Source organism: Sylvia atricapilla, chromosome 18 (genome assembly GCF_009819655.1).
Source record: "Sylvia atricapilla isolate bSylAtr1 chromosome 18, bSylAtr1.pri, whole genome shotgun sequence".
Taxonomy (NCBI): domain Eukaryota; kingdom Metazoa; phylum Chordata; class Aves; order Passeriformes; family Sylviidae; genus Sylvia; species Sylvia atricapilla.
The window spans coordinates 1,831,394-1,854,766 of NC_089157.1; the positions used below are offsets into that span (position 1 = coordinate 1,831,394).

The window sequence follows — 23,373 nt, forward strand, 5'->3', positions numbered from 1 at the left end:
CCAGGTCCGTGGTTGTTCCGTGACCAGGTCACGTCTCACACACTCACCCCATCACCCTCACTCAACCAGCAACACTTACAGCTATTTTCTTGCGTGGAATCTTCGTGCACGGAGAAATTTTACGAGTGAAAACAATAGACGCGGCTCCGAAAGACCCCCCCAGGTCTTTCCTGAGTTCTTTGGATCCAAAAAAACCCCTTTTATTGTGGCCCTTAACCTAACTTTAGTTCGTGATACAATAGGTGCTACGGAGTTTCCCACTTCCCTGGGCCGCCAAAAATCAGCACGGCGCCTCCCGTGGAAAGGGTTTCCACAGCGCCATTATTGATCTGAGTCATGGCACCAATCTGTTATTAATGATCAGAAACCAATTTAAAATAATAGAATTTATTCAGCAAATTTCCAAAAGCAAATTAAAAATCCACAATAAAATTGGACAACATCAATCGAGTGCTGGGTGGGCAGAGTGACACTAACAACGGAACCATCCAACCTCAGCCACACACACTGAGTCTCGGTGTACGGTTTTTGTACAGGTTATTTGCCCTTAGACTAACTCTATTGACAGACCAAATATTCATGTATCTCTTAATTTCCAAGTGAGGTCTTGAAAGGGGTTCCTGTAAGTATGAAAACACGATTTGATAGTCTTCCTGGATCTCATCTTTGGGGTGCACATTTGATCATCCTCCAGATCCCCTATCAAGATTGATATCAGATGTCAAGCAGCTGTGGAGGCCCATGCTTGATGAATGGGCCATCTCCAGTCCGGCCATGTCATTTCTGTTGCAAATGTTGTGGTTTCACAGCTTGCCCCACAGGTCTTGGAATCTCGGAGATGCCCTGGAACAGCTTTTCAACGGACCAAATCTGTGACACACGAATTTATCCATTACATTTCCCACAGGCTGGCAGCTGCAGCTCACCAGAGGCCGGCTGTGTGCGGCCCAAAGGCCAAAGGCCGCTCCAGCACACGGGCTGCCGGGGGGGGCCGAGGCTCTCCAGGGGCAGCAGGAGCCGGAGCCGAGCTCCTCCCGGCACAGGGCGGCCGTGAGGGGCGGCACGGCCCCAGCAGGGTGGGGGCCGGGGGGGCAGGAGGGCGTCCCTGGGGCTCGGGGATGGTGGGCACGGGGGGACAGCCCCGGGCCCAGGGGCTGCTGCGTGCCTCCGAGAGCTGCGGCTTTTCCTGCTCGCGGCTTCTGCACCGGCTCCTCAGCCAGGCTGCCCCACAAACCACGGCCACGGCCACGGGCACCTTGATGCTCAGCAGCAGCAGCAGCAAGTGGATGACGCTGAGCTGGGACCTGTGTAGGAGAAGGGAGGTCGTGTTAGAGCTTTGGTAGGGTCTAGGGAATGAGGATGGGCACTGGGGCACTTGCACGTCTGCCAGCTGCTCTGCTTGTCCCCAGGATGCTCCCTGGGGACTCAAAGCTGGCACATACATCCATGGGAAAAGAAGGTTCTGGCCAGGGGATGCTGCTGGGGGCTTGCCCGGATCCCAAGCCCTGACTCACGGCACTGGAGGCTCCCCAAAGCCCCTGGGGCACAGAGGGTTGGTGCTCCATGGGCGCACGTTGCTGTCCTACTTGTGTTTGAAACAGCTGGCAGAGAAAACAGAGTCAGAGCAAAGGGGAGACCCCCACAACTCCTGTCCTGCACCTTGGTCAGGCTGCCAGCTGGGCATGGAGAGAGCAAACCAAACAATGCAGAAGAAAATGGTGCTTGTGTCTGAGAGCCGCTGTGTCTTCAGTGAGTTAAGAAGGGGTTCTTGCATTTGCTCTGGTTTTACTCCACTCTTTGTTACCCTCGTTTGTAAGGGGCAAGCATAAAAAGTCAAGAGAGCCAGCACAGCCCTGAGTGTGCTGAGAGGGAGTCTCAGCTTTGTCTGCTGCTGGCATCACCTCCCACAGGCAGGAGAGAAGGGGGGCAGACCTGACACTCTGGGTTCATGCTTTTGTAGCTATCTCTGCCAGGCTGGGACTACAAAGGACAGGACACTGGGCAGCACTTGGCTTCCCATGAACTGAGTTTTGGGGAAGTAAATGGGGTCAGTGCTGTGGGCAGGAACCACTTCTCCAATGTGACTAGAGGTACTGGAATTACTGTTGTCAAGTTAGAGAATGATTTGAGTCAGAAGGGACCTTAAAGATCATCCAGCTCCAACCCTCTGCCATGGCAAGGGACACCTGCCACTAAGCCAAGTTCTTCCAAGCCCAGTCCAACCTGGCCTTGGACACTTCCCGGGATGGAGCATCCACAACACTCTGGGCAACCTGTGCCAGGACCTCCCCACCCTCACAAGGAAGAATTCTTCCATGTGGAGTGGTCTCTAAAGACAGAAACAGGAGGTCGGGATCCTTAAGGGAGGTGTGAAGAGCCCGGCAGCTGCAGGGCTCCAGCTGCACCTGACAGCTCATGGAGTAAAGTGGCTGCTGTAGGTAGGAACAGCTACTCACTGTTGATGTGTGGATGGATTTGATGTTGATTGCACAATTTCCTCCTGGGAAACTGTCTGGGGGTAGCCTGTTACAGTGAGAGTGAGATCAGAGGATGTGGTGGTCGTGTAGGTCGAAGACTGGTTAGTGAAAGAAGCTGTAACAAAAAGAGAAGAGGCTTGGTTGATCTCTGGGGAGTAAAATGCTGTGGGGTTTCCAGTGAGATGGAAGTGACCCATGTGCTGTGACAGCAGGAGAAGCTCAGTCCCCTCTGCCTCATCCAGAGGACACATCTTGAGGTCAGAGGACTGTGAGACCCTTCCCCTGTCCAGGAGGCTTTTCACAGTCTCAGTCCCCCACAAAACACACACAAAACAGATTCACCCTGCAGAACGGGGCTCGGGCCCCCCATGCCCAGTTCACTACTCACACAACACCACCACATATATGTTGTCCTGCTATGCAGGCTGATCCCTGGCAAGGCAATGCAGAGGGATGGTTCCTAAGTCCACGGCGTGGTGCCCAGAGGCGCTGCCTTGTGCCAGGTGGGAAATGGGGCAGCACAGTGCAATGAGGAACACCCCAGTGTTACACAGTAAGGCAAGGAGAGCACAGAAAAGGCCAGCGACAGCTAATGAGGAAGGAAATTGGACACAGACAGCACAGGGCACCTCACTAATAGAGATGGCTGACCATGAGGTGACAAGGAGGGGCTCCGGGGAGAACTGAGAATGGGAAATGAGCCACGGTGGCACCTACTGCACTCTGCTCACACACCCTGGGGCCGTCCCTCCTGCACGGGCACCCATCAGCTCCCGGCTGCCCCCATTGCAGCCCCTGCTCCAAGCAGCTGGAGGGAGGGACACATCCATGCGGGACCTCGGCGACCTGCAACCCACAAGTACTGACCTGAGGCCACGATCACCTTCACAGCAGCGCTGTCATCACGCGGAAATCTGCCGGTTCGCACCCCACAGTAGAAGGTGCCCTCGTCCTCCTTAGACAGAGCATCCACGGTCACCGTGAATACCCGCTGTGCGCGGTTGTCCCGGATGGAGAACCGGCCCCGCCGCACCTCGGGCTCCGACTCCGACGTGATGACGATGTCGTGCTTACATGTACCAATACTTGGAAAACTTTTCAGTGCGCACCAGAATTTCGGCAATTTCTCCTGGCCTTGCTCGTAGGTACAGGTGAGGGAGAGGGAGGCCCCCAGGAATCCCCGCACGGTGCCGGGCCCCGTCACTGCCCCGCAGCCTGTGGAGACACACGGAGCCGCGGGAGCGCTGCCGCCGCACCGGCACCTCCCGCCCGACGGGGCGGCCGCGGCCGTCGGCGGCTCCGGCCAACCTTACCTGGCAGCAGCGCCCAGGCGAGCAGGGGCAGGAGCCGCATGGCCGCTCCGGGACGCCGGGGCTCAGCGCGCTGCCGCTCCCGGTTCCTCTCGGCGGAGCCCGCCCCGCCCCGGGCCGCCCCCGCCGCACGGTCACCGCGCCGGGGAGGAGCGCGGCGATCCCCGGGACCGCCGGACACCGCGGGCCGCCGGAGAGACGAGGGCAGCGGCCGCGGGAGCGCTCGGTGGAGCCGCCGGGGGCGGCAGGAAGGGCCCGGCCCGGCCCCGCTGATGCCCCCGCCCCGCCCGTGCCATCGGCACCGGCCCAGGGCGGGCTCCGGCGGCGCCGGCCGGGACCGTGGGGTCCCGCGGGCTGACCCAGAGCACGGCCCCGTGCTCACGGACAGCAGCGCCGGCGGCCGCAGCCCGGCCAGCGCCGGGAACAGCGGGAAGTGCTCGCTGCCGCTGTCCTGAGGAGCGTCCGGCCAGAGCGGCGGGGCCGCAGCCGCGGAGGAAGGATGGATGCCGCGGGGGCCAGACGGGCACCGCGGTCCCGTCACGCACACGGTGAAAGCTCCTCCCGCAGCCTGGCCCCGGCTCCCCAACGTGCCGATCACTGGTGCTGTGGGGAAACGTGCACGGACCCACCTGGGCTGACGATCACCTCCACATCAGCACTCTCATGGAACGGGAAAAATCACTTTTGCGTCCCACACGAGAACATGCCCGAGTCCTCCTTGGCCAGGAGCTCCTGAGTCACCCTGAATGCCCGGCACACGCAGGTGTCCAGAACGGAGAACCGGCTCTGCCTGTGCTCCCCAGTGTGTTTGCTGATGCAATTTTCCTGAATTTTCCTGGTATATTTGTTCTGGGTTGAGCTGCCTCCTATCCCATATATCCGTCCCATATCTTGGATATGTTGTTATGTCTCGCAGCTGAATCCCGCCCTCTTGGGAGGGAGCCAGCAGTTCCTGCCTCCTTTTTCCTTCTTGGCTGCTTTCGGCCCTTGCTTCAGCTGGCTCGGCTGCTTTTGCCTTCTTCGCTTCGCTTTGCTTCGCTCTGCTCTCCGGCTGCCCCTGCCGCCGTTTTTTTCTTTCCCCCCCGCTGCTTCTGTTTGTTTTTTGGGGTTTTTTTTTCCCTCCTTCCTTTCTCTCCCCCTCCCCCCCCAAGGTTCGAACCGGCTCCGGACCTGACCTGACCTGAGAAGTTGGAGAAGTCCGGGGGCTTGCAACAGATGCGTCAGCACCCTCCCCATCGTCACAGTAACCCGTCCTTTCCCACTCTTCGGTGTTGGGGAGTGTATTTTTGTCAATAAACCAGTTTTTCCACTTTCCTCCGAGGTATTTTCCTTCCCGAACCCAGGGCTGGGGGGGAAGGGGTGGTGGAGGTTTGGTTTAGGGGACTCCTTTTGGAGGTTCTTCCCTAATTTACTCCAAACCAAGACATTTCTTGGTGCGTTGGCCGGGAAAGGGCCAGAGAAAGTGGAAAAACCTTAATAATAATATTGGTGGTTCTAGTTGTTTTGTGGGTGTATTGGGATGTTTTTTTCTGGATTCATAATGTCATTCGTGGTGAAAGCCTGCCAATATTTCTGGTCCCCAGGGATTTTTGAGGTTTTAATACCTCTGTGGTACCTAGGGTTATTCCCTTATATAGAAAAAGCTCTGGTATTGCTACTAATACGTAGCTTTTGGGGCCGTGGGGTACTAACCAGAATATTCATTGGACTAGGCTTTCTTGTGATGCTTTATAGAAGGGCAGTTAAGATGCTTAAATCTGTTCCGGAAGTGTATAGTTCCTTGTTATGGTGGTGCATTCAGTTTGTTAGTGGAGAAGCAGGGGAAGAGTTTTTTCAGCCTCTGTCTTCCGTCTTCTCCTTTGAATTTTTTACATCTCTATTAGAAAATGTTCAGTTTCCCCTGAGTGTTAAAGAGACCATCTTTCTGGCATTTAATCTAGTAAGTCTTTTCTATACTGTCTGCAGTTTATATAAAATGAAAGCTGAGATTTCTAAAAGAGCTAATGAGACTCCTGATTTAGGGGTAAAGCCAACAAAGAGAAATCTTGAGTGGAGTGGGAAATGGGAAGATATGGGCCAAATTTTAAAGGAATTTTCTGATCCTATAGTCTGGGGCTTCCCATCTGAACAAATTCAGAACCCAGCTGAGGTGGCGAAGTATTTGAAAGAGAAATGCTGTGGTAATACTAAGGAGAAAAGGATTGTTGCAGTGAGCTGGGCCCTGGCATATGTTTACCGTACTCTGCTAGATACTGAAGGACAGCAGATAAAAGAAAGGGAACAGGGAGATAAGCTAGTTACCACCCCAGTCTCTCAGGCTGCAGCTAATATCCTGGGCTCCGGGCCAACAGCTAAACCAGACAGGGAGTCTAAGACACTGGCAGTCGCCAGGGCAAAGAGAGCACGAAAGACTGATCGACCAGTAGAGGATGATGATGATGATGATGAAGGTGAAGGGCCCTCAAGGACCTCCGAGGACACCCAATCAGAAGCTGGACAAACTGACGTAAAATTAGAAGCTGAACTAACTGACACCTGATTGGGAGCCGGATCAACTGGCCTAAGATCAAATGTCCAACCAGCTGGCACAAGATCAGGACCCACTATTGATGCTTTTTCCCTGAAGGACCTCCGAGGTTTGAGAAAGGATTACACCCGACGACCAGATGCGTCTATAATTAGTTGGTTAGTCCGTCTCTGGGATGCTGCAGGCGAAGCTCCAATTCTGGATGGCACTGAAGCAAGGCATTTGGGCTCCCTGTCACATGATCCAGTTATTGACCAAGGAATGATGAGGGTGGCTACCCCTTGCGGTCTCTGGGAACGAGTCCTGGGAAGTGTGGCACAAAGATACCTGTGTGCAGACGATCTCTACATGCAGCAGACCCAGTGGAAGACCATAGAACAAGGGATTCAACGCTTGAGAGAAATGGCAGTGGCAGAGATTATCTTCTCAGATGACCTAAACACTAAGAACCCAGATTTGGTACCATGTACACCCGTGATGTGGCAAAAACTTGTACGACTTGGACCATCTGAATACGCTTCTGCTCTAGCAATAATGAAGCAGGAGGAGACACATGAAATCGTGCTCGATATGGCAAGAAAGCTTCGAGCATATGCTGATTCAGTACATGGCCCAACTCACGCCAGGATTGCAGCTGTGGAAACACGACTGCAGAAATTGGAAGATAAATTAGAGGAAAATCACAAAAAACTCAGGGAAGAGATTAGGGAGGGCTTCCTCCAAATTTCAGCCATTCAAATTAGAGACCCTGGTGTTCAACGCGGGCGTACCTCTGTTGGGGAGAGAAGGCGCACTCCGAGAACCGAGTTGTGGGTCTTCTTGCGTGAAGCTGGGGAGGACATGAGGAGGTGGGACGGAAAACCCACTGCTGCTCTGGCACAACGGGTGCGTAAATTGAAAGAAGGTAGGATTCAAAGAGGAAGTCCTACTAAACAGAGAGCAGCACCAGTTGTCTGCAGCTGGGACGATGATGATATGTCTGATCCCCTGGAGGGAACCTCTAGGATATATGTCCAAAGAAAGAAAGATAATCAGGCTTAGAGGGGCCCTGCCTCTAGCCAGGTAGAGGTTGGGGAGAATCGTGTGTTTTGGACAGTGTGGATTCGATGGCCTGGCACATCGGCGCCACAGAGACATGAGGCTTTGGTGGACACTGGATCGCAATGTACTTTGGTGCCTTCAAAACATGTGGGGGCAGAACCAATTTCCATTGCCGGGGTGACAGGGGGAGTACAAGAGTTGACTTTGTTGGAGGCTGAGGTGAGCCTGACTGGAAAGGACTGGCAGAGACACCTGATTGTGACCGGCCCAGAGGCCCCGTGTATTCTGGGCATAGATTTTCTTCGGAATGGGTATTTCAAAGACCCAAAGGGATTCAGATGGGCATTTGGAATAGCATCTGTAGAAACAGAGGGTGTTAAGCAACTGAACACCCTGTCTGGACTATCGGATGACCCATCTGCTGTGGGATTGTTGAAGGTGGAAGATCAGCAGGTGCCAGTCGCCACTTCTATAGTGCGTCGGCGGCAGTATAGAACAGTTCGAGATGCAGTGATTCCCATCCACAAAATGATTCGTGAGTTGGAGAGCCAAGGGGTGGTCTGTAAAACCCACTCACCCTTTAACAGCCCCATCTGGCCTGTGCGCAAGCCGGATGGAGAATGGAGGTTGACTATGGACTACAGGGCATTGAATGAAGTGACTCCACCGCTGAGTGCTGCCATGCCGACATGCTGGAACTCCAGTATGAGCTGGAGTCCAAGGCAGCAAGGTGGTATGCCACTATTGACATCGCCAATGCCTTTTTCTCCATTCCTCTGGTTGCAGAATGCAGGCCTCAGTTTGCTTTCACCTGGAGGGGTGTGCAGTATACTTGGAATCGACTGCCCCAGGGGTGGAAGCACAGTCCTACCATTTGTCATGGATTGATCCAAACTGTATTGGAAGAAGGTGAGGCTCCAGAACATCTGCAATACATCGATGACATCATTGTGTGGGGGAACACTGCAGCTGAAGTGTTTGAAAAAGGAGAGAAGATTATCCAGATTCTCCTGAAAGCTGGTTTTGCCATCAAGAAGAGCAAAGTTAAAGGACCTGCTAGAGAAATTCAGTTCCTGGGAATTAAGTGGGAAGATGGACGGCGTCAGATTCCCACTGATGTCATCAATAAGATCACAGCGATGTCTCCACCAACTAACAAGAAGGAGACACAAGCTTTCCTAGGTGTCATAGGTTTTTGGAGGATGCATATTCCAGAATATAGTCAGATTGTAAGCCCTCTCCACCTGGTAACTCGCAAGAAAAACACTTTCCAGTGGGGCCCTGAGCAGCAACACGCTTTTACTCAGATTAAACAGGAGATTGCTCACGCGGTAGCCCTTGGCCCAGTCAGGACGGGACTGGACGTGAAGAACGTGCTCTATTCTGCAGCTGGGAGCCACGGTCTGTCCTGGAGCCTTTGGCAGAAGGTGCCTGGGGAGACTCGAGGCCGACCACTGGGATTTTGGAGTCGAAGTTACCGAGGGTCGGAAGCCAGCTATACTCCAACAGAAAAGGAAATTCTAGCAGCCTATGAAGGGGTTCGGGCCGCCTCAGAGGTTATAGGTATGGAAGCACAACTCCTCCTGGTACCCCGACTACCAGTGCTTGGGTGGATGTTTAGAGGAAAGGTTCCCTCCACCCACCACGCCACCAGTGCTACCTGGAGCAAGTGGATCGCCCTCATTGTACAACGCGCTCAAGTTGGGAAATTGAATCGCCCTGGAATTTTGGAAGTAATTACAAACTGGCCTGAAGGTGAAAGTTTCAGTGTTGCAGATGAAGAACAAGAACCAGTGACCCGGGTTGAGGAAGCTCCGCCATACGACCAGTTGCCAGCAGAGGAAATATGTTACGCTTTATTCACCGACGGTTCCTGCCGTGTCGTAGGGATGGGTCGGAGGTGGAAGGCAGCTGTATGGAGCCCCACACGACAGGTCGTAGGGGTCGTTGAGGGAGAGGGTGGATCCAGTCAATTTGCTGAACTTAAAGCAATTCAATTGGCCCTAGATATTGCAAAGAGAGAGAAGTGGCCAAGGCCTCTATCTATACACTGATTCTTGGATGGTAGCCAATGCTCTGTGGGGATGGCTGAAGAAATGGAAAGAGGCGAACTGGCAGCGTAGAGGTAAACCAATTTGGGCTGCTGAAGAGTGGAAAGATATCGCTGCCCGGTTAGAAACCCTACCTGTGAAGATTCGCCATGTAGATGCCCATGTCCCCAAGAGTAGAGCTAATGAGGAGCAGCAAAATAATCAGCGGGTAGATCAAGCTGCAAAGATAGGGGAGTGGAAGATAGATCTTGACTGGGAGCACAAGGGAGAGTTATTTCTAGCACGATGGGCCCATGATGCCTCAGGTCACCAAGGTAGAGATGCCACCTATAAGTGGGCACGAGACCGAGGGGTGGATTTAACCATGGACAGCATTTCTCAAGTTATCAGTGACTGTGAAATATGCGCTGCCATTAAGCAAGCCAAGCGGATGAAGCCTCTCTGGTATGGAGGACGGTGGTCTAAATACAAGTATGGGGAGGCCTGGCAGATTGATTACATCACACTGCCTCAAACCCGCCAAGGCAAGCGTCATGTGCTGACCATGGTAGAAGCCACCACAGGGTGGTTGGAAACCTATCCTGTGTCTCATGCTACAGCCCGCAACACCATCCTGGGCCTTGAAAAGCAGGTCCTTTGGAGGCACGGCACTCCCGAGAGAATTGAGTCAGACAATGGGACTCATTTCAAAAATAATCTTATTAAAACCTGGGCTAGAGAACATGGCATTGAATGGGTATATCATATCCCCTACCATGCACCAGCCGTGGGTAAATTGGAGAGGTACAATGGGCTGTTAAAAACCACCCTGAAGGCGTTGGGTGGAGGGTCCTTAAAAAACTGGGAGCAGCATTTAGCAAAAGCCACCTGGTTAGTTAACACTCGAGGTTCCACCAACCGAGCGGGTCCTGCTCAGTCCCAGCACCTTAATGTAGTAGATGGAGATAAAGTCCCAGTGGCCCATGTTAGAGGTTTGTTGGGAAAGACAGTATGGATCAACCCTGACTCGAGTACAGGCAAACCCATCCGTGGAGTTGTCTCTGCTCGAGGACCGGGTTGTACATGGCGGATAATGCAGAAAGATGGAACAATGCGATGTGTACCTCAGGGAGATCTGAATATGGGGTAAGATTGATATGTGCTGAATGTTACTACCATTGTCTGCGTGTTAGATCAGTTAGACATGAAACAGAAGGAAATGTGTAAGTGTCGAAGGTCTGAGCAAGTAAGACGGACGGAAATGTGTAAGTGCTAAAGGTCTGAGTAAGTGAGATGAAAGTTTTAATTGGATGGATATATGGGATAAGGGGTGGAATGTTCTGGGTTGAGCTGCCTCCTATCCCATATATCCATCCCATATCTTGGATATGTTGTTATGTCTCGCAACTGAATCCCGCCCACTTGGGCGGGAGCCAGCGGTTCCTGCCTCTTTTTTCCTTCTTGGCTGCTTTCAGCTCTTGCTTCAGCTGGCTCGGCTGCTTTTGCCTTCTTCACTTCGCTTTGCTTCGCTCTGCTCTCCGGCTGCCCCTGCCGCCGTTTTTCTTTCCCCCCCGCTGCTTCTGTTTGTTTTTTTTCCCCTCCTTCCTTTCTCTCCCCCTCCCCCCCACCAAGGTTTGAACCGGCTCCGGACCTGACCTGACCTGAGAAGTTGGAGAAGACCCAGGCCAGACAGAGACACGTCAGCACCCTCCCCATCGTCACAGTAACCCGTCCTTTCCCACTATTCGGTGTTGGAGAGTGTATTTTTGTCAATAAACCGGTTTTTCCACTTTCCTCCGAGGTATTTTCCTTCCCGAACCCAGGGCTGGGGGGGAAGGGGTGGTAGAGGTTTGGTTTAGGGGACTCCTTTTGGAGGTTCTTCCCTAATTTACTCCAAACCAGGACACCGGGGGAGCTGCAGCCACGCGGAGACACTGAAGCCGTCAGCCGGGAGGGAAGGGAGGAGGGCTTTGCCTGCAAGGTTTGGAGCGAGGGTTTCGGAGGGGAGGGGAGAGCCTGGGTCTGAATGGGTTTTGGGTAAAAGTTTTAGTTAGGCACAAGGCTCTTTTTGGTGTTTGCTTTTCCCTTGCCCCATTATTTTTTTTAATAAAACTTTCTTACTTTTTATTTTTGGTGATAGGTCTCGCACTGAATTATTTCTTAGCTTCCACTAAGACCTGGGATCCTTTACCAAACTGTTCTGTCACAAACCGGGGTCCGCTTTTTGGATTACTTACCCGTCCAGCGAGGTGAGCTGTGGGTCTGTTCGTCCAGCAATAAGTCTTCAGTCTGCGTCCTGGGCTTCTCACCAGCCCGTAGCTAAAAGGCTGACCAGTTTCCCGAACTCAGAGGAACGTCTCCTTTCCTTTTAGCTTCCTTGTGATCAGTTCCCCAGACCCCCCTGAGTCTGGGTTTGATGAGCCAAATGAGTTTTCCCTGACTCACTTCCCTGTCACTGAACAAGTCCCTCGCGGGAGTTTGGAAATGTGGGTTCCAGGTCCGTGGTTGTTCCGTGACCAGGTCACGTCTCACACACTCACCCCATCACCCTCACTCAACCAGCAACACTTACAGCTATTTTCTTGCGTGGAATCTTCGTGCACGGAGAAATTTTACGAGTGAAAACAATAGCCACGGCTCCGAAAGACCCCCCTAGGTCTTTCCTGAGTTCTTTGGATCCAAAAAACCCCCTCTTTTATTGTGGCCCTTAACCTAACTTTAGTTCGTGATACAATAGGTGCTACGGAGTTTCCCACTTCCCCGGGCCGCCGAAAATCAGCGGGGCGCCTCCCGTGGAAAGGGTTTCCACAGCGCCAGTATTGATCTGAGTCACGGTACCAATCTGTTATTAATGATCAGAAACCAATTTAAAAGAACAGAATTTATTCAGCAAATTTCCAAAAGCAAATTAAAAAGCCACAATAAAATTGGACAACATCAATCGACTGCTGGGTGGGCAGAGTGACACTAACAAAGGAACCATCCAACCTCAGCCACACACACTGAGTCTCGGCGTACGGTTTTTGTACAGGTTATTTGCCCTTAGTCTAACTCTATTAACAGACCAAATATTCATGTATCTCTTTATTTCCAAGTGAGGTCTTGAAAGGGGTTCCTGTAAGTATGAAAATACGACTTGATAGTCTTCCTGGATCTCATCTTTGGGGTGCACATTTGATCATCCTCCAGATCCCCTATCAAGATTGATATCAGATGTCAAGCAGCTGTGGAGGCCCATGCTTGATGAATGGGCCATCTCCAGTCCGGCCATGTCATTTTGTTGCAAATGTTGTGGTTTCACAGCTTGCACCACAGGTCTTGGAATCTCGGAGATGCCCTGGAACAGCTTTTTAACGGACCAAATCTGTGACACACGAATTTATCCATTACATTTCCCACAGGCTGGCAGCTGCAGCTCACCAGAGGCCGGCTGTGTGCGGCCCAAAGGCCAAAGGCCGCTCCAGCACACGGGCTGCCGGGGGGGGCCGAGGCTCTCCAGGGGCAGCAGGAGCCGGAGCCGAGCTCCTCCCGGCACAGGGCGGCCGTGAGGGGCGGCACGGCCCCAGCAGGGTGGGGGCCGGGGGGGCAGGAGGGCGTCCCTGGGGCTCGGGGATGGTGGGCACGGGGGGACAGCCCCGGGCCCAGGGGCTGCTGCGTGCCTCCGAGAGCTGCGGCTTTTCCTGCTCGCGGCTTCTGCACCGGCTCCTCAGCCAGGCTGCCCCACAAACCACGGCCACGGCCACGGGCACCTTGATGCTCAGCAGCAGCAGCAGCAAGTGGATGACGCTGAGCTGGGACCTGTGTAGGAGAAGGGAGGTCGTGTTAGAGCTTTAGGAGGGTCTAGGGAATGAGGATGGGCACTGGGGCACTTGCATCTCTGCCGGCTGCTCTGCTTGTCCCCAGGATGCTCCCTGGGGACTCAAAGCTGGCACATACATGCATGGGAAAAGAAAGTTCTGGCCAGGGGATGCTGCTGGGGGCTTGCCCGGATCCCAAGCCCTGACTCACGGCACTGGAGGCTCCCCAAAGCCCCTGGGGCACAGAGGGTTGGTGCTCAATGGGCGCACGTTGCTGTCCTCACTTGTGTTTGAAACAGCTGGCAGAGAAAACAGAGTCAGAGCAAAGGGGAGACCCCCACAACTCCTGTCCTGCACCTTGGTCAGGCTGCCAGCTGGGCATGGAGAGAGCAAACCAAACAATGCAGAAGAAAATGGTGCTTGTGTCTGAGAGCCGCTGTGTCTTCAGTGAGTTAAGAAGGGGTTCTTGCATTTGCTCTGGTTTTACTCCACTCTTTGTTACCCTCGTTTGTAAGGGGCAAGCATAAAAAGTCAAGAGAGCCAGCACAGCCCTGAGTGTGCTGAGAGGGAGTCTCAGCTTTGTCTGCTGCTGGCATCACCTCCCACAGGCAGGAGAGAAGGGGGGCAGATCTGACACTCTGGGTTCATGCTTTTGTAGCTATCTCTGCCAGGCTGGGACTACAAAGGACAGGACACTGGGCAGCACTTGGCTTCCCATGAACTGAGTTTTGGGGAAGTAAATGGGGTCAGTGTTGTGGGCAGGAACCACTTCTCCAATGTGACTAGAGGCAATGGAATTACTGTCACCAAGTTAGAGAATGATTTGAGTCAGGAGGGACCTTAAAGATCATCCAGCTCCAACCCTCTGCCATGGCAAGGGACACCTTCCACTAAGCCAAGTTCTTCCAAGCCCAGTCCAACCTGGCCTTGGACACTCCCCTGGATGGAGCATCCACAACGTCTCTGGGCAACCTGTGCCAGGACCTCCCCACCCTCACAAGGAAGAATTCTTCTATGTGGAGTGGTCTCTAAAGACAGAAACAGGAGGTCGGGATCCTTAAGGGAGGTGTGAAGAGCCCGGCAGCTGCAGGGCTCCAGCTGCACCAGACAGCTCATGGAGTAAAGGGGCTGCTGTAGGAAGGAGCTGCTACTCACAGTTGAGGCGTAGAGGGATTTGATGTTGATTGCACAATTTCTCCCTGGGAAACTGTCTGGCTGGTGGTCATGTAGGTCGAAGATTGGATGGTGGAAGAAGCTGTAACAAAAAAAAGAGAGACTTGGTTGACCTCTGGGGGGTAAAATGCTGTGGGTTTTCCAGTGAGATGGAAGTGACCCATGTGCTGTGACAGCAGGAGAAGCTCAGTCCCCTCTGCCTCATCCAGAGGACACATCTTGAGGTCAGAGGACTGTGAGACCCTTCCCCTGCCCAGGAGGCTTTTCACACTCTCAGTCCCCCACAAAACACACACAAAACAGATTCACCCTGCAGAACGGGGCTCGGGCCCCCCACGCCCAGTTCACTACTCACACAACACCACCACATATATGTTGTCCTGCTATGCAGGCTGATCCCTGGCAAGGCAATGCAGAGGGATGGTTCCTAAGTCCACGGCGTGGTGCCCAGAGGCGCTGCCTTGTGCCAGGTGGGAAATGGGGCAGCACAGTGCAATGAGGAACACCCCAGTGTTACACAGTAAGGCAAGGAGAGCACAGAAAAGGCCAGCGACAGCTAATGAGGAAGAAAATTGGACACAGACAGCACAGGGCACCTCACTAATAGACATGGATGACCATGAGGTGACAAGGAGGGGCTCCGTGGAGAACTGAGAATGGGAAATGAGCCACGGTGGCACCTACTGCACTCTGGTCACACACCCTGGGGCCGTCCCTCCTGCACGGGCACCCATCAGCTCCCGGCTGCCCCCATTGCAGCCCCTGCTCCAAGCAGCTGGAGGCAGGGACACATCCGTGCTGGACCTCGGCGACCTGCAACCCACAAGTACTGACCTGAGGCCACGATCACCTTCACAGCAGCGCTGTCATCACGCTGAAATATTCTTGTTCGCACCCCACAGTAGAAGGTGCCCTGGTCCTCCTTAGACAGAGCATCCACGGTCACCGTGAATACCCGCTGTGCGCGGTTGTCCCGGATGGAGAACCGGCCCCGCCGCGCCTCGGGCTCCGACTCCGAGGTGATGACGATGTCGTGCTTACAGGTAAAAACAGTACTTGAAAAAATTCTCGGTGTGCACCAGAATTTCGGCAATTTCTCCTGGCCACGGTGGTAGGTACAGGTGAGGGAGAGGGAGGCCCCCAGGAATCCCCGCACGGTGCCGGGCCCCGTCACTGCCCCGCAGCCTGTGGAGACACACGGAGCCGCGGGAGCGCTGCCGCCGCACCGGCACCTCCCGCCCGACGGGGCGGCCGCGGCCGTCGGCGGCTCCGGCCAACCTTACCTGGAAGCAGCGCCCAGGCGAGCAGGGGCAGGAGCCGCATGGCCGCTCCGGGACGCCGGGGCTCAGCGCGCTGCCGCTCCCGGTTCCTCTCGGCGGAGCCCGCCCCGCCCCGGGCCGCCCCCGCCGCACGGTCACCGCGCTGGGGAGGAGCGCGGCGATCCCCGGGACCGCCGGACACCGCGGGCCGCCGGAGAGACGAGGGCAGCGGCCGCGGGAGCGCTCGGTGGAGCCGCCGGGGGCGGCAGGAAGGGCCCGGCCCGGCCCCGCTGATGCCCCCGCCCCGCCCGTGCCATCGGCACCGGCCCAGGGCGGGCTCCGGCGGCGCCGGCCGGGACCGTGGGGTCCCGCGGGCTGACCCAGAGCACGGCCCCGTGCTCACGGACAGCAGCGCCGGCGGCCGCAGCCCGGCCAGCGCCGGGAACAGCGGGAAGTGCTCGCTGCCGCTGTCCTGAGGAGCGTCCGGCCAGAGCGGCGGGGCCGCAGCCGCGGAGGAAGGATGGATGCCGCGGGGGCCAGTTCCCTGCCTGTTGCTCCGCTGGAGATGGGCGTGTGGCGGCTGAGGCAGAGGTGGCCGGGCTGAGGGGCTCAGGGCTCCTCTCCCCACAGGGAAGCTCACTCGGGCCATGGTGGAGCCTGCACGGCCCCTGTGGCGCCGTGTCCCCACACAGGTGTGTGCAGCAGCATCGGCTGCCGCGGGCCTCCCGGGCAGGGCTGGCAGCTGAAGGGAGGAGCAGACAGACAGACAGACAGACAGACAGACAGACAGACAGACAGGGCCCTGTAGGAGACCCAGCCTTTATTGAAAAACCGTCTTCGGCTGGCAGCTGCAGCTCACCAGAGGCCGGCTGTGTGCGGCCCAAAGGCCAAAGGCCGCTCCAGCACACGGGCTGCCGGGGGGGGCCGAGGCTCTCCAGGGGCAGCAGGAGCCGGAGCCGAGCTCCTCCCGGCACAGGGCGGCCGTGAGGGGCGGCACGGCCCCAGCAGGGTGGGGGCCGGGGGGCAGGAGGGCGTCCCTGGGGCTCGGGGATGGTGGGCACGGGGGGACAGCCCCGGGCCCAGGGGCTGCTGCGTGCCTCCGAGAGCTGCGGCTTTTCCTGCTCGCGGCTTCTGCACCGGCTCCTCAGCCAGGCTGCCCCACAAACCACGGCCACGGCCACGGGCACCTTGATGCTCAGCAGCAGCAGCAGCAAGTGGATGACGCTGAGCTGGGACCTGTGTAGGAGAAGGGAGGTCGTGTTAGAGCTTTAGTAGGGTCTAGGGAATGAGGATGGGCACTGGGGCACTTGCACGTCTGCCAGCTGCTCTGCTTGTCCCCAGGATGCTCCCTGGGGACTCAAAGCTGGCACATACATGCATGGGAAAAGAAGGTTCTGGCCAGGGGATGCTGCTGGGGGCTTGCCCGGATCCCAAGCCCTGACTCACGGCACTGGAGGCTCCCCAAAGCCCCTGGGGCACAGAGGGTTGGTGCTCAATGGGCGCACGTTGCTGTCCTCACTTGTGTTTGAAACAGCTGGCAGAGAAAACAGAGTCAAGGTGGAGACCCCCACAACTCCTGTCCTGCACCTTGGTTAGGAGCCTCTACCCTGAGACTTCAGCAATGAAGATGCAGAGGGTGGATAAGGAGGTATCCAGACAATGCCCTGGGCACTGCAGAGGAGGAAGAGGAAACTGGGGAAGTTTAGTGTCAGCTTTGTTTCTAGCCCTGTTTTACCTGCAGAAACCATCACCTTGATGCTGTGCCACTGGTTTTTCCTCAGTTTCCTCTTCACCCCACAGGAGTAATGGCCTGCATCTCCTGATGTGACACTGCTCAGTGTCACTGTGAATGAATTTGCTGTGTGGTTGTCCCTGATGGACATCCTGTCCCGTGTCACTGTCACCTCTGAGCCATTGGTTTGGATGATGTAAGTCAAGCAAAACGAGAGGAAGCTTTTGAGGCACCAGTATTTGGAGTTGAGCTTGTAGCGTGGCCTGTAGCTGCAGGACACTGCCAGTGAGCTGCCCTGCTCAACTCTCACCAGTTTGGGGCCTGTCACTGCCTGGCCACCTGCAGGGGACAGAGAGAGGTGCTGTAAACCATAAAGGATCTGAGCCCAGGTTTCCTGCAGGTACAGCCTGAGGGAGGCTGTGCCTGTGCCCTCACTATGCTAGTGAGCAGTGGTGAGGTGAATGCCCCCAGTCATTAAAAAAGGGCCCCCATCAAGGGTGTGTTTTAGTAAGAGAGTGAAAAGCCTTATTCCCAGGGTTCACATGGCAGGGAATAAGCAAATCTCAGAGATCCCACCCTGTAACTGGCAGAGGAAAAGTTTGGGATTAGCTAGTCTTTCGCCACTACCATAGTGAGCTTCCTGGTCTGCCTCAGCCCCAGCTTCTCCACAGCTCTGCCAGAACCCCTGGTATAGATTTGCCTGACCTGTGCTCGTGGCTGTCATGAAGAAAAGGGTCCAAACCAAGAAAATCCTCATTTTCCAGCTTCTTGCTCCTAAGATAGAATTTTCCCCGTGGTTTTCCACAAAAATCCTTCTGAATGAAGCCAGGCACACATGCACATGGATGTCCTGAGAGTTTGCCAAGTCGTCTTCTCTTGACACTTCTTTGGGCAGTGCTTACCCAGAGACTCTGGATTTCTTCTTTTTAAGACAGTTACTTCCGCTCCTTCACCCAGGGCTCATGACTCACCCTGGGTTGTTCCATGACAGAGACTGCTTTTTCTCTGAAATAGCCACTGGGTTCCCAGGAAAATGTCAAAATGCAGCAAGTTCCTCCACCAACCCAGCAGGGACCATCCCAGCAGGGACCAAAGACCCTTCCCCTGCACAGAGCCCAAAGGATTTTGGTGAGTTTTGAGAGGGCCTGGCCAGAGCAGGGATGCAGGCACTGGGGTAGAGTGAGTGCAGGTCAATCCCTGTTGATGGACTGGTTGGGAAGATCTCCTTCCATCCCCTGAGGATACAGCAGTGATTTGCAGCCACCCAACATCAGCACTGCGACCTCCACATGAGGTTTTACTCTGCTATTTTTCCTCTCACCTGCTGTATGAAGGGGCCCTGTATGAGTGGGACGCTGGGGTTTGCAAATGAGGGCATGACTCCAGCTCAGTGCCTCAGACCCAAAAAACCAGCAGTGTGTGAACACCCTCCTGGAGCGGAAGGTCAAGATGAGAGCAGGCAGGAATGAGGAACCTCAGAGTGCTGGCACAGAAGTCTGTCACAGGAGGATCTGTGATGTTTGTCCCAATTAAAGTGAGTGTCAGTTGGAAGGCGAAACCAGAAAGGGAGTAGAGCAATTCAGGCACAAATCAGTGCACCAGGGTGTGATGAGGAATCACACTGCCTAAAGTGGGGAGAGACGTGCAGAGAGCCCCCCTGACACCCCCTTGGCACGGTGCTGAGGTGCTCCAGAAGCCCCGGGGAATGGTAGACACAGCTCCCTGCACAGGGCAGGGGAAGGCACTCTGCTCTGAACCAGCATCTCTGGAGGCTATGGCAGCATCCTGCAAGCCAAGACCTCTCTCTTTTGGCAGAAAGAGGCCCAGAAAGCACGAGGCAAGGCTGCTCCGTGAGAGAAACATCATCTCTGGAACGCTACTCAGGAATCCCGCTGATGCACCCTGACAGGAGCACATCAATTTGCCTTTTCATCTGTGATGCACGCAGGGCTGGAGCGAGAACCCTCGCCTCCCTGGTGGCTGCATCAGCGACCAAAGTGTGTCAGAGCCCCGGCAGCGCCGTCGTGATGTGGTGTGGGCACGGCAGGGGGATGAGATGAGCTGGCACCTGCAGCCCCTGCAGCCCCTGCAGCCCCTGGGCAGCGCTCCTTGTCCCTGCCCAGCAGCAACGGGACACTGCCCCACACCATCAGATGCTGCTCGTGCTCTAGTGCTGCAAGATTATGAATCTGGGTTTACTCTCTGTTGGAAAAGGTGAGACAGGACAAGCTTACAAATATGATTGCTTGGCAAGACATACTAAAAATATAAAACCTGTGAGTGAAATAGAAATGAAAGCTAGCTTTGAGATGCAGCCATGGCAAGCAGGAAGACAGTGAGATGGCTTGGGTGATAGCAAACAGAGGGACACCAAAAGACCCAAGGGTGTAGCCCCCACCAAGGTATCCGGGAAAAGGTAGGTAAGAGAGTAGCCTTTAGAGTTTGGAATACAGAATGATATGGTAATAGGGCAGTTCTCATAGGCTGTATGCAAGGTCTGTAGGTTTTGTATCTCATGCGGTTGGTTACTGTAAATCAGAATATTCAACACAAAAGGAGATATAATGTATTGTAACAAGGACCTCGCTCTCTTACCTCGCTTACCTGTCTTACCTCTTACCCTGCTCTCTCCCTCTCTCCTTGGGGCATCCCTTCAGCTGAGGCTGGTGGCTGTAGACAGGCCCTTTTACCCATGACCCTTGCAATAAAACCACATGTTCCTAAAGTGTCTCAGGTCTGCAGAGTTCCCTCTCCCTGCCATCCACAGATGCTACTACAACTCTCTGGGGTTGGTCCTAAGAAAAGCCCCAAAGCCCTCCTGAGACGGGCAGTAATTGAGTTAATCACTGCGTGCACCTCCTTGGTTTAGGGCCCAGCAAGAACAGATCTTCCCCAGTTCTCATCCCACTGTATTACCCACCACCACAGCTGAGCCTTTCCAGAGTCCTGTCTTCTCTGGACTTCAAGGATATTTCCAATCCCCGATTCTGTTATTTAATCTAGGGCCTTTGAAAAATAATCATTTCAGTCTGTTCTTCATGGGCAGATTTAGCGAGTTTGGTGAAATTGTCCTTAGGAGATACGATTGAGTATATTAATGTAGCTCCTTTTGTGCTGCCTGGTTGAGAAGGCACTGTCTGATCTCTCCTTTCCACTGCCATCTCAGATAACCAAGATAGGTCCAGATCATTCCCAGGTCTCCTGATTTAGCAAAGACAGTAAAAGTGGCAAAACATACTTGCTGACTTTGTGGTGGTGCAGGATTTGTTCTGGGCTCCACCTGAGGATGGACTTAGCCAGCAAGGGCCACAGCAGGGGTTAGTTAATGCAAAGAAATTAAGAATCCATACTTGGTGGGTTCAGAGGATGAAATTCTGATTCCTTCCTAGCTCATGGGGAAGTACAATGGTGCAGTGCTTCTCTTGGGACTTTCACCCTCTTTCCCTGGCTTGCTCTGCACCGGCATCCCAAAAATGTCCGGTCCTGTATTCTGGAATGCAGTTCCCATCCTGTAGGTTCTTGCCTCAGCAGAAGCATCAACAATGTGAGAAATAAAGGGATGGAACTCCAATGGGGGATTTCAACTGGGTTTTATTAAATTTTCACGACTTCCTTTCACTCAGGAGTCAGCCCACCAAAGCCGACTGAACTCGTGGGTTTTTACCTTAAATATGGGGGTGGAGGAGTGGGGAGGATACAGTTTGGAACCAACCCAGAATGGGAAGGGAGTGACTCTGTACAAAAATGACAACTTATAGGACAAAGGGGGAAGGGGGACTTGGACTCCACCAACCACTCAACGTCCCCACCAGAACTTTCTAGAGATCAGGGTGAGGCTTCGAAGTGACAGACAGGACCCAGGTGTCACATAAAAGATGATTGATTAATAACAATAACTGGGGTAAGCCATAATGGGCTAAAACATGGGGTACATGGAACAAACCATTATAAAACAAAGAACCAAAGCATGCAGAAACTTGGTAAAGTCCAAAACGCACCACAACAGGGAAGGAATGACTTCAGCAAGGCTCCAGTTTCCCCCAGATGTGTTGTACAGGCAATCCAGGGAGGTACTACAGCAGTTAATGGGGTTGGGCAGCAGAGAACAAGCAGGAGCAGGCCAGGAGGACAGTGAAGTAGACACTCCTCAGCTGGATTTGAATCTTCCACTGTTAGAGGTGTACTTCTCAAGACAAATAGAGAAGTAATTAAGCTTCCAGAGATACAGTCTTCGAGCAAACACACCGAACAATTGATCTAAATTGCAGGTTCATTGGAATCACTCCTGCCGTTTACAGGTCATTTCCTCTGATTCATTGCTCTGCATTGATTTCAGCTGGTCAGCACTTGCTCGGGGCAATAAACTGTTTGCTGGCTGCCAGAAATCTCCGCCGGGTCTGGAGGAGGCTGGTAGAGCAAATGGTTTGCTCTGGGTGGTGGGGAAATGCATTCCTCGGTGTGTGGAGGGAGGCAGTGATGCACGTGTTGGGCTGCTGGGCTCCAATAAAGCTGCTGTTATCACTTATCTATGATGGGTCAGGTTCTCCAGCATGATAAAGTGGGATAAAGCCCTTGGAGCAGGGCCAGGGCGTGCTGGTGCCTGGGTTTTGCCAGTGATCTGTGTTGTCTCACTAGGCTGCATTACATTTGGAGATATCATGATAGACAGGACAATTGTCATCCTCCTGAGCGAGGTTAAACCTGCAGGGCTGAGTGTGTCTCTGGTGCAACGCCAGTGCCTGCAGAGGGAATGGACAGCTTGGCTCTGTGAGGCTATTCAGTGAGCAGCAGCTCCTCCTTGCTCTCTCTCCTTTGTGATTCAGGGTAGTTTACAAATGTTTCTCAAGCTAAAAAATCAGAGAATTCTCTCTGAGCCCCAGAGCACCTCCTGCAGCAGGGACCTCTCAGAAATTCCCATCCAGAGATAAGCAGACCTGGAGTTTCAGAGCCGGTGGAATGTTAGGGGCTTACTCTCCTCTTCACTCCCACCTTCCAGGAGAGGTTTGTCTGAGTACCAGCCCAGTTTGGGTGCCCAGGGCAGAGCCGTGCAGTCCCTGCAGTAGATCTGGGTCTCTGGGGCCAGGCAGTACCCCCCTCTGGGCCAGGAGAAGGCTGAGCATGCACTCAGGATGAAGTCTCCATCCTTAATGGGCCATGAGAGCACTGGGACATCCACAGGAAGGATTGTACTGACATCCATGGGGGTTTGAGAGTTTTGACAAGTTCTTGGTGTGTTTAAGAGTTACTTTGACTTTGTTGAAGCCCCCCCGAGGTTTGCTGCTCTCTTCTTGGCTGTGCCTGCTGTGGGGTGTGTGCACTATGTTGAACCACTTGTTAATTTTCTAGACACCAGGGCTTGTGATATCATTTATTTTTGTGCTGTTGATTGTTTTCCAGTGCATGAGGCCTTGGTCTGGCTGCAGGATGGTCTGAGTTGGGTTGGGCTTTTTGGCCTCAGGCAAGCCTGAACCCCACTGTCTCTATTGGCTTTTAAATTTTTTTCTGGCTGTTGTTTCCAAGTCTAATCATCTGACCCAGCAGAACCATCTCTGCAGTCAGATGAAATAATAGGCAGATATAATTAGCGATGTCAGGCCCGGGCAGTCAAACAGCAATCAGATGGGTGCAGATGGCTCCTGCAAGCATGGTCTGCTCCTCTGACTTGAGGCCATCTGCTGATCTGGAAAAAGGGAACTGGAGACTGAATCGAGTCTCTCTTAAATAAACTTCCATGTAAAGATTAATTTATTTCCAGTGCAATCGACATCAGATTGCTCTAAAGGGAGTCGTAAACAAAAGGATCTCAATGAGATATTGACTGTCACCTTCAGGTTTAGGCACAGCTTCACTCTGTTTCTAATAACTTTTTTTTTTTTTTTCTTTTTTTTTTCTCTAAGCAAAGTCATAACTGGGCTCTGTAAGCACAGCGGGATCACAAAATGAACCTGCTGGGGTAAACTGGGCTCACCAATTTGGTAAAGAAGCTGAAATGGCCTGGCTGGCACGGACTGCCACCCCTGCCCAGGG

The 23,373-nt window shown here is 54.0% G+C and overlaps 4 protein-coding genes across 4 annotated transcripts in view; 1 reads left to right on the top strand and 3 right to left on the bottom strand.

Moving 5' to 3' along the window:
• The window catches only part of LRRC59 (leucine rich repeat containing 59), a 159,989-nt gene that overhangs the window by 62,235 nt on the left and 74,381 nt on the right, over positions 1-23,373 (top strand). The window lies entirely within an intron of this gene.
• Positions 415-3,888, bottom strand: LOC136369158 (CMRF35-like molecule 2). The gene is made up of 4 exons (XM_066331812.1): positions 3,791-3,888; positions 3,345-3,692; positions 2,457-2,592; positions 415-1,304 (listed from the first exon to the last, which is right to left on the bottom strand). Exons 1-4 carry the CDS (start codon positions 3,828-3,830, stop codon positions 923-925), a joined length of 906 nt encoding a protein of 301 aa, XP_066187909.1. The 5' UTR covers positions 3,831-3,888; the 3' UTR covers positions 415-922.
• LOC136369159 (CMRF35-like molecule 2) lies at positions 12,667-15,815 on the bottom strand. The gene is made up of 4 exons (XM_066331813.1): positions 15,639-15,815; positions 15,190-15,540; positions 14,338-14,437; positions 12,667-13,183 (listed from the first exon to the last, which is right to left on the bottom strand). Exons 1-4 carry the CDS (start codon positions 15,676-15,678, stop codon positions 12,802-12,804), a joined length of 873 nt encoding a protein of 290 aa, XP_066187910.1. The 5' UTR covers positions 15,679-15,815; the 3' UTR covers positions 12,667-12,801.
• On the bottom strand, positions 16,251-18,200 carry LOC136369538 (CMRF35-like molecule 7). Its single transcript, XM_066332440.1, has 5 exons — positions 18,052-18,200; positions 17,350-17,685; positions 17,061-17,148; positions 16,428-16,880; positions 16,251-16,356 (listed from the first exon to the last, which is right to left on the bottom strand). Exons 1-5 carry the CDS (start codon positions 18,101-18,103, stop codon positions 16,251-16,253), a joined length of 1,035 nt encoding a protein of 344 aa, XP_066188537.1. The 5' UTR covers positions 18,104-18,200.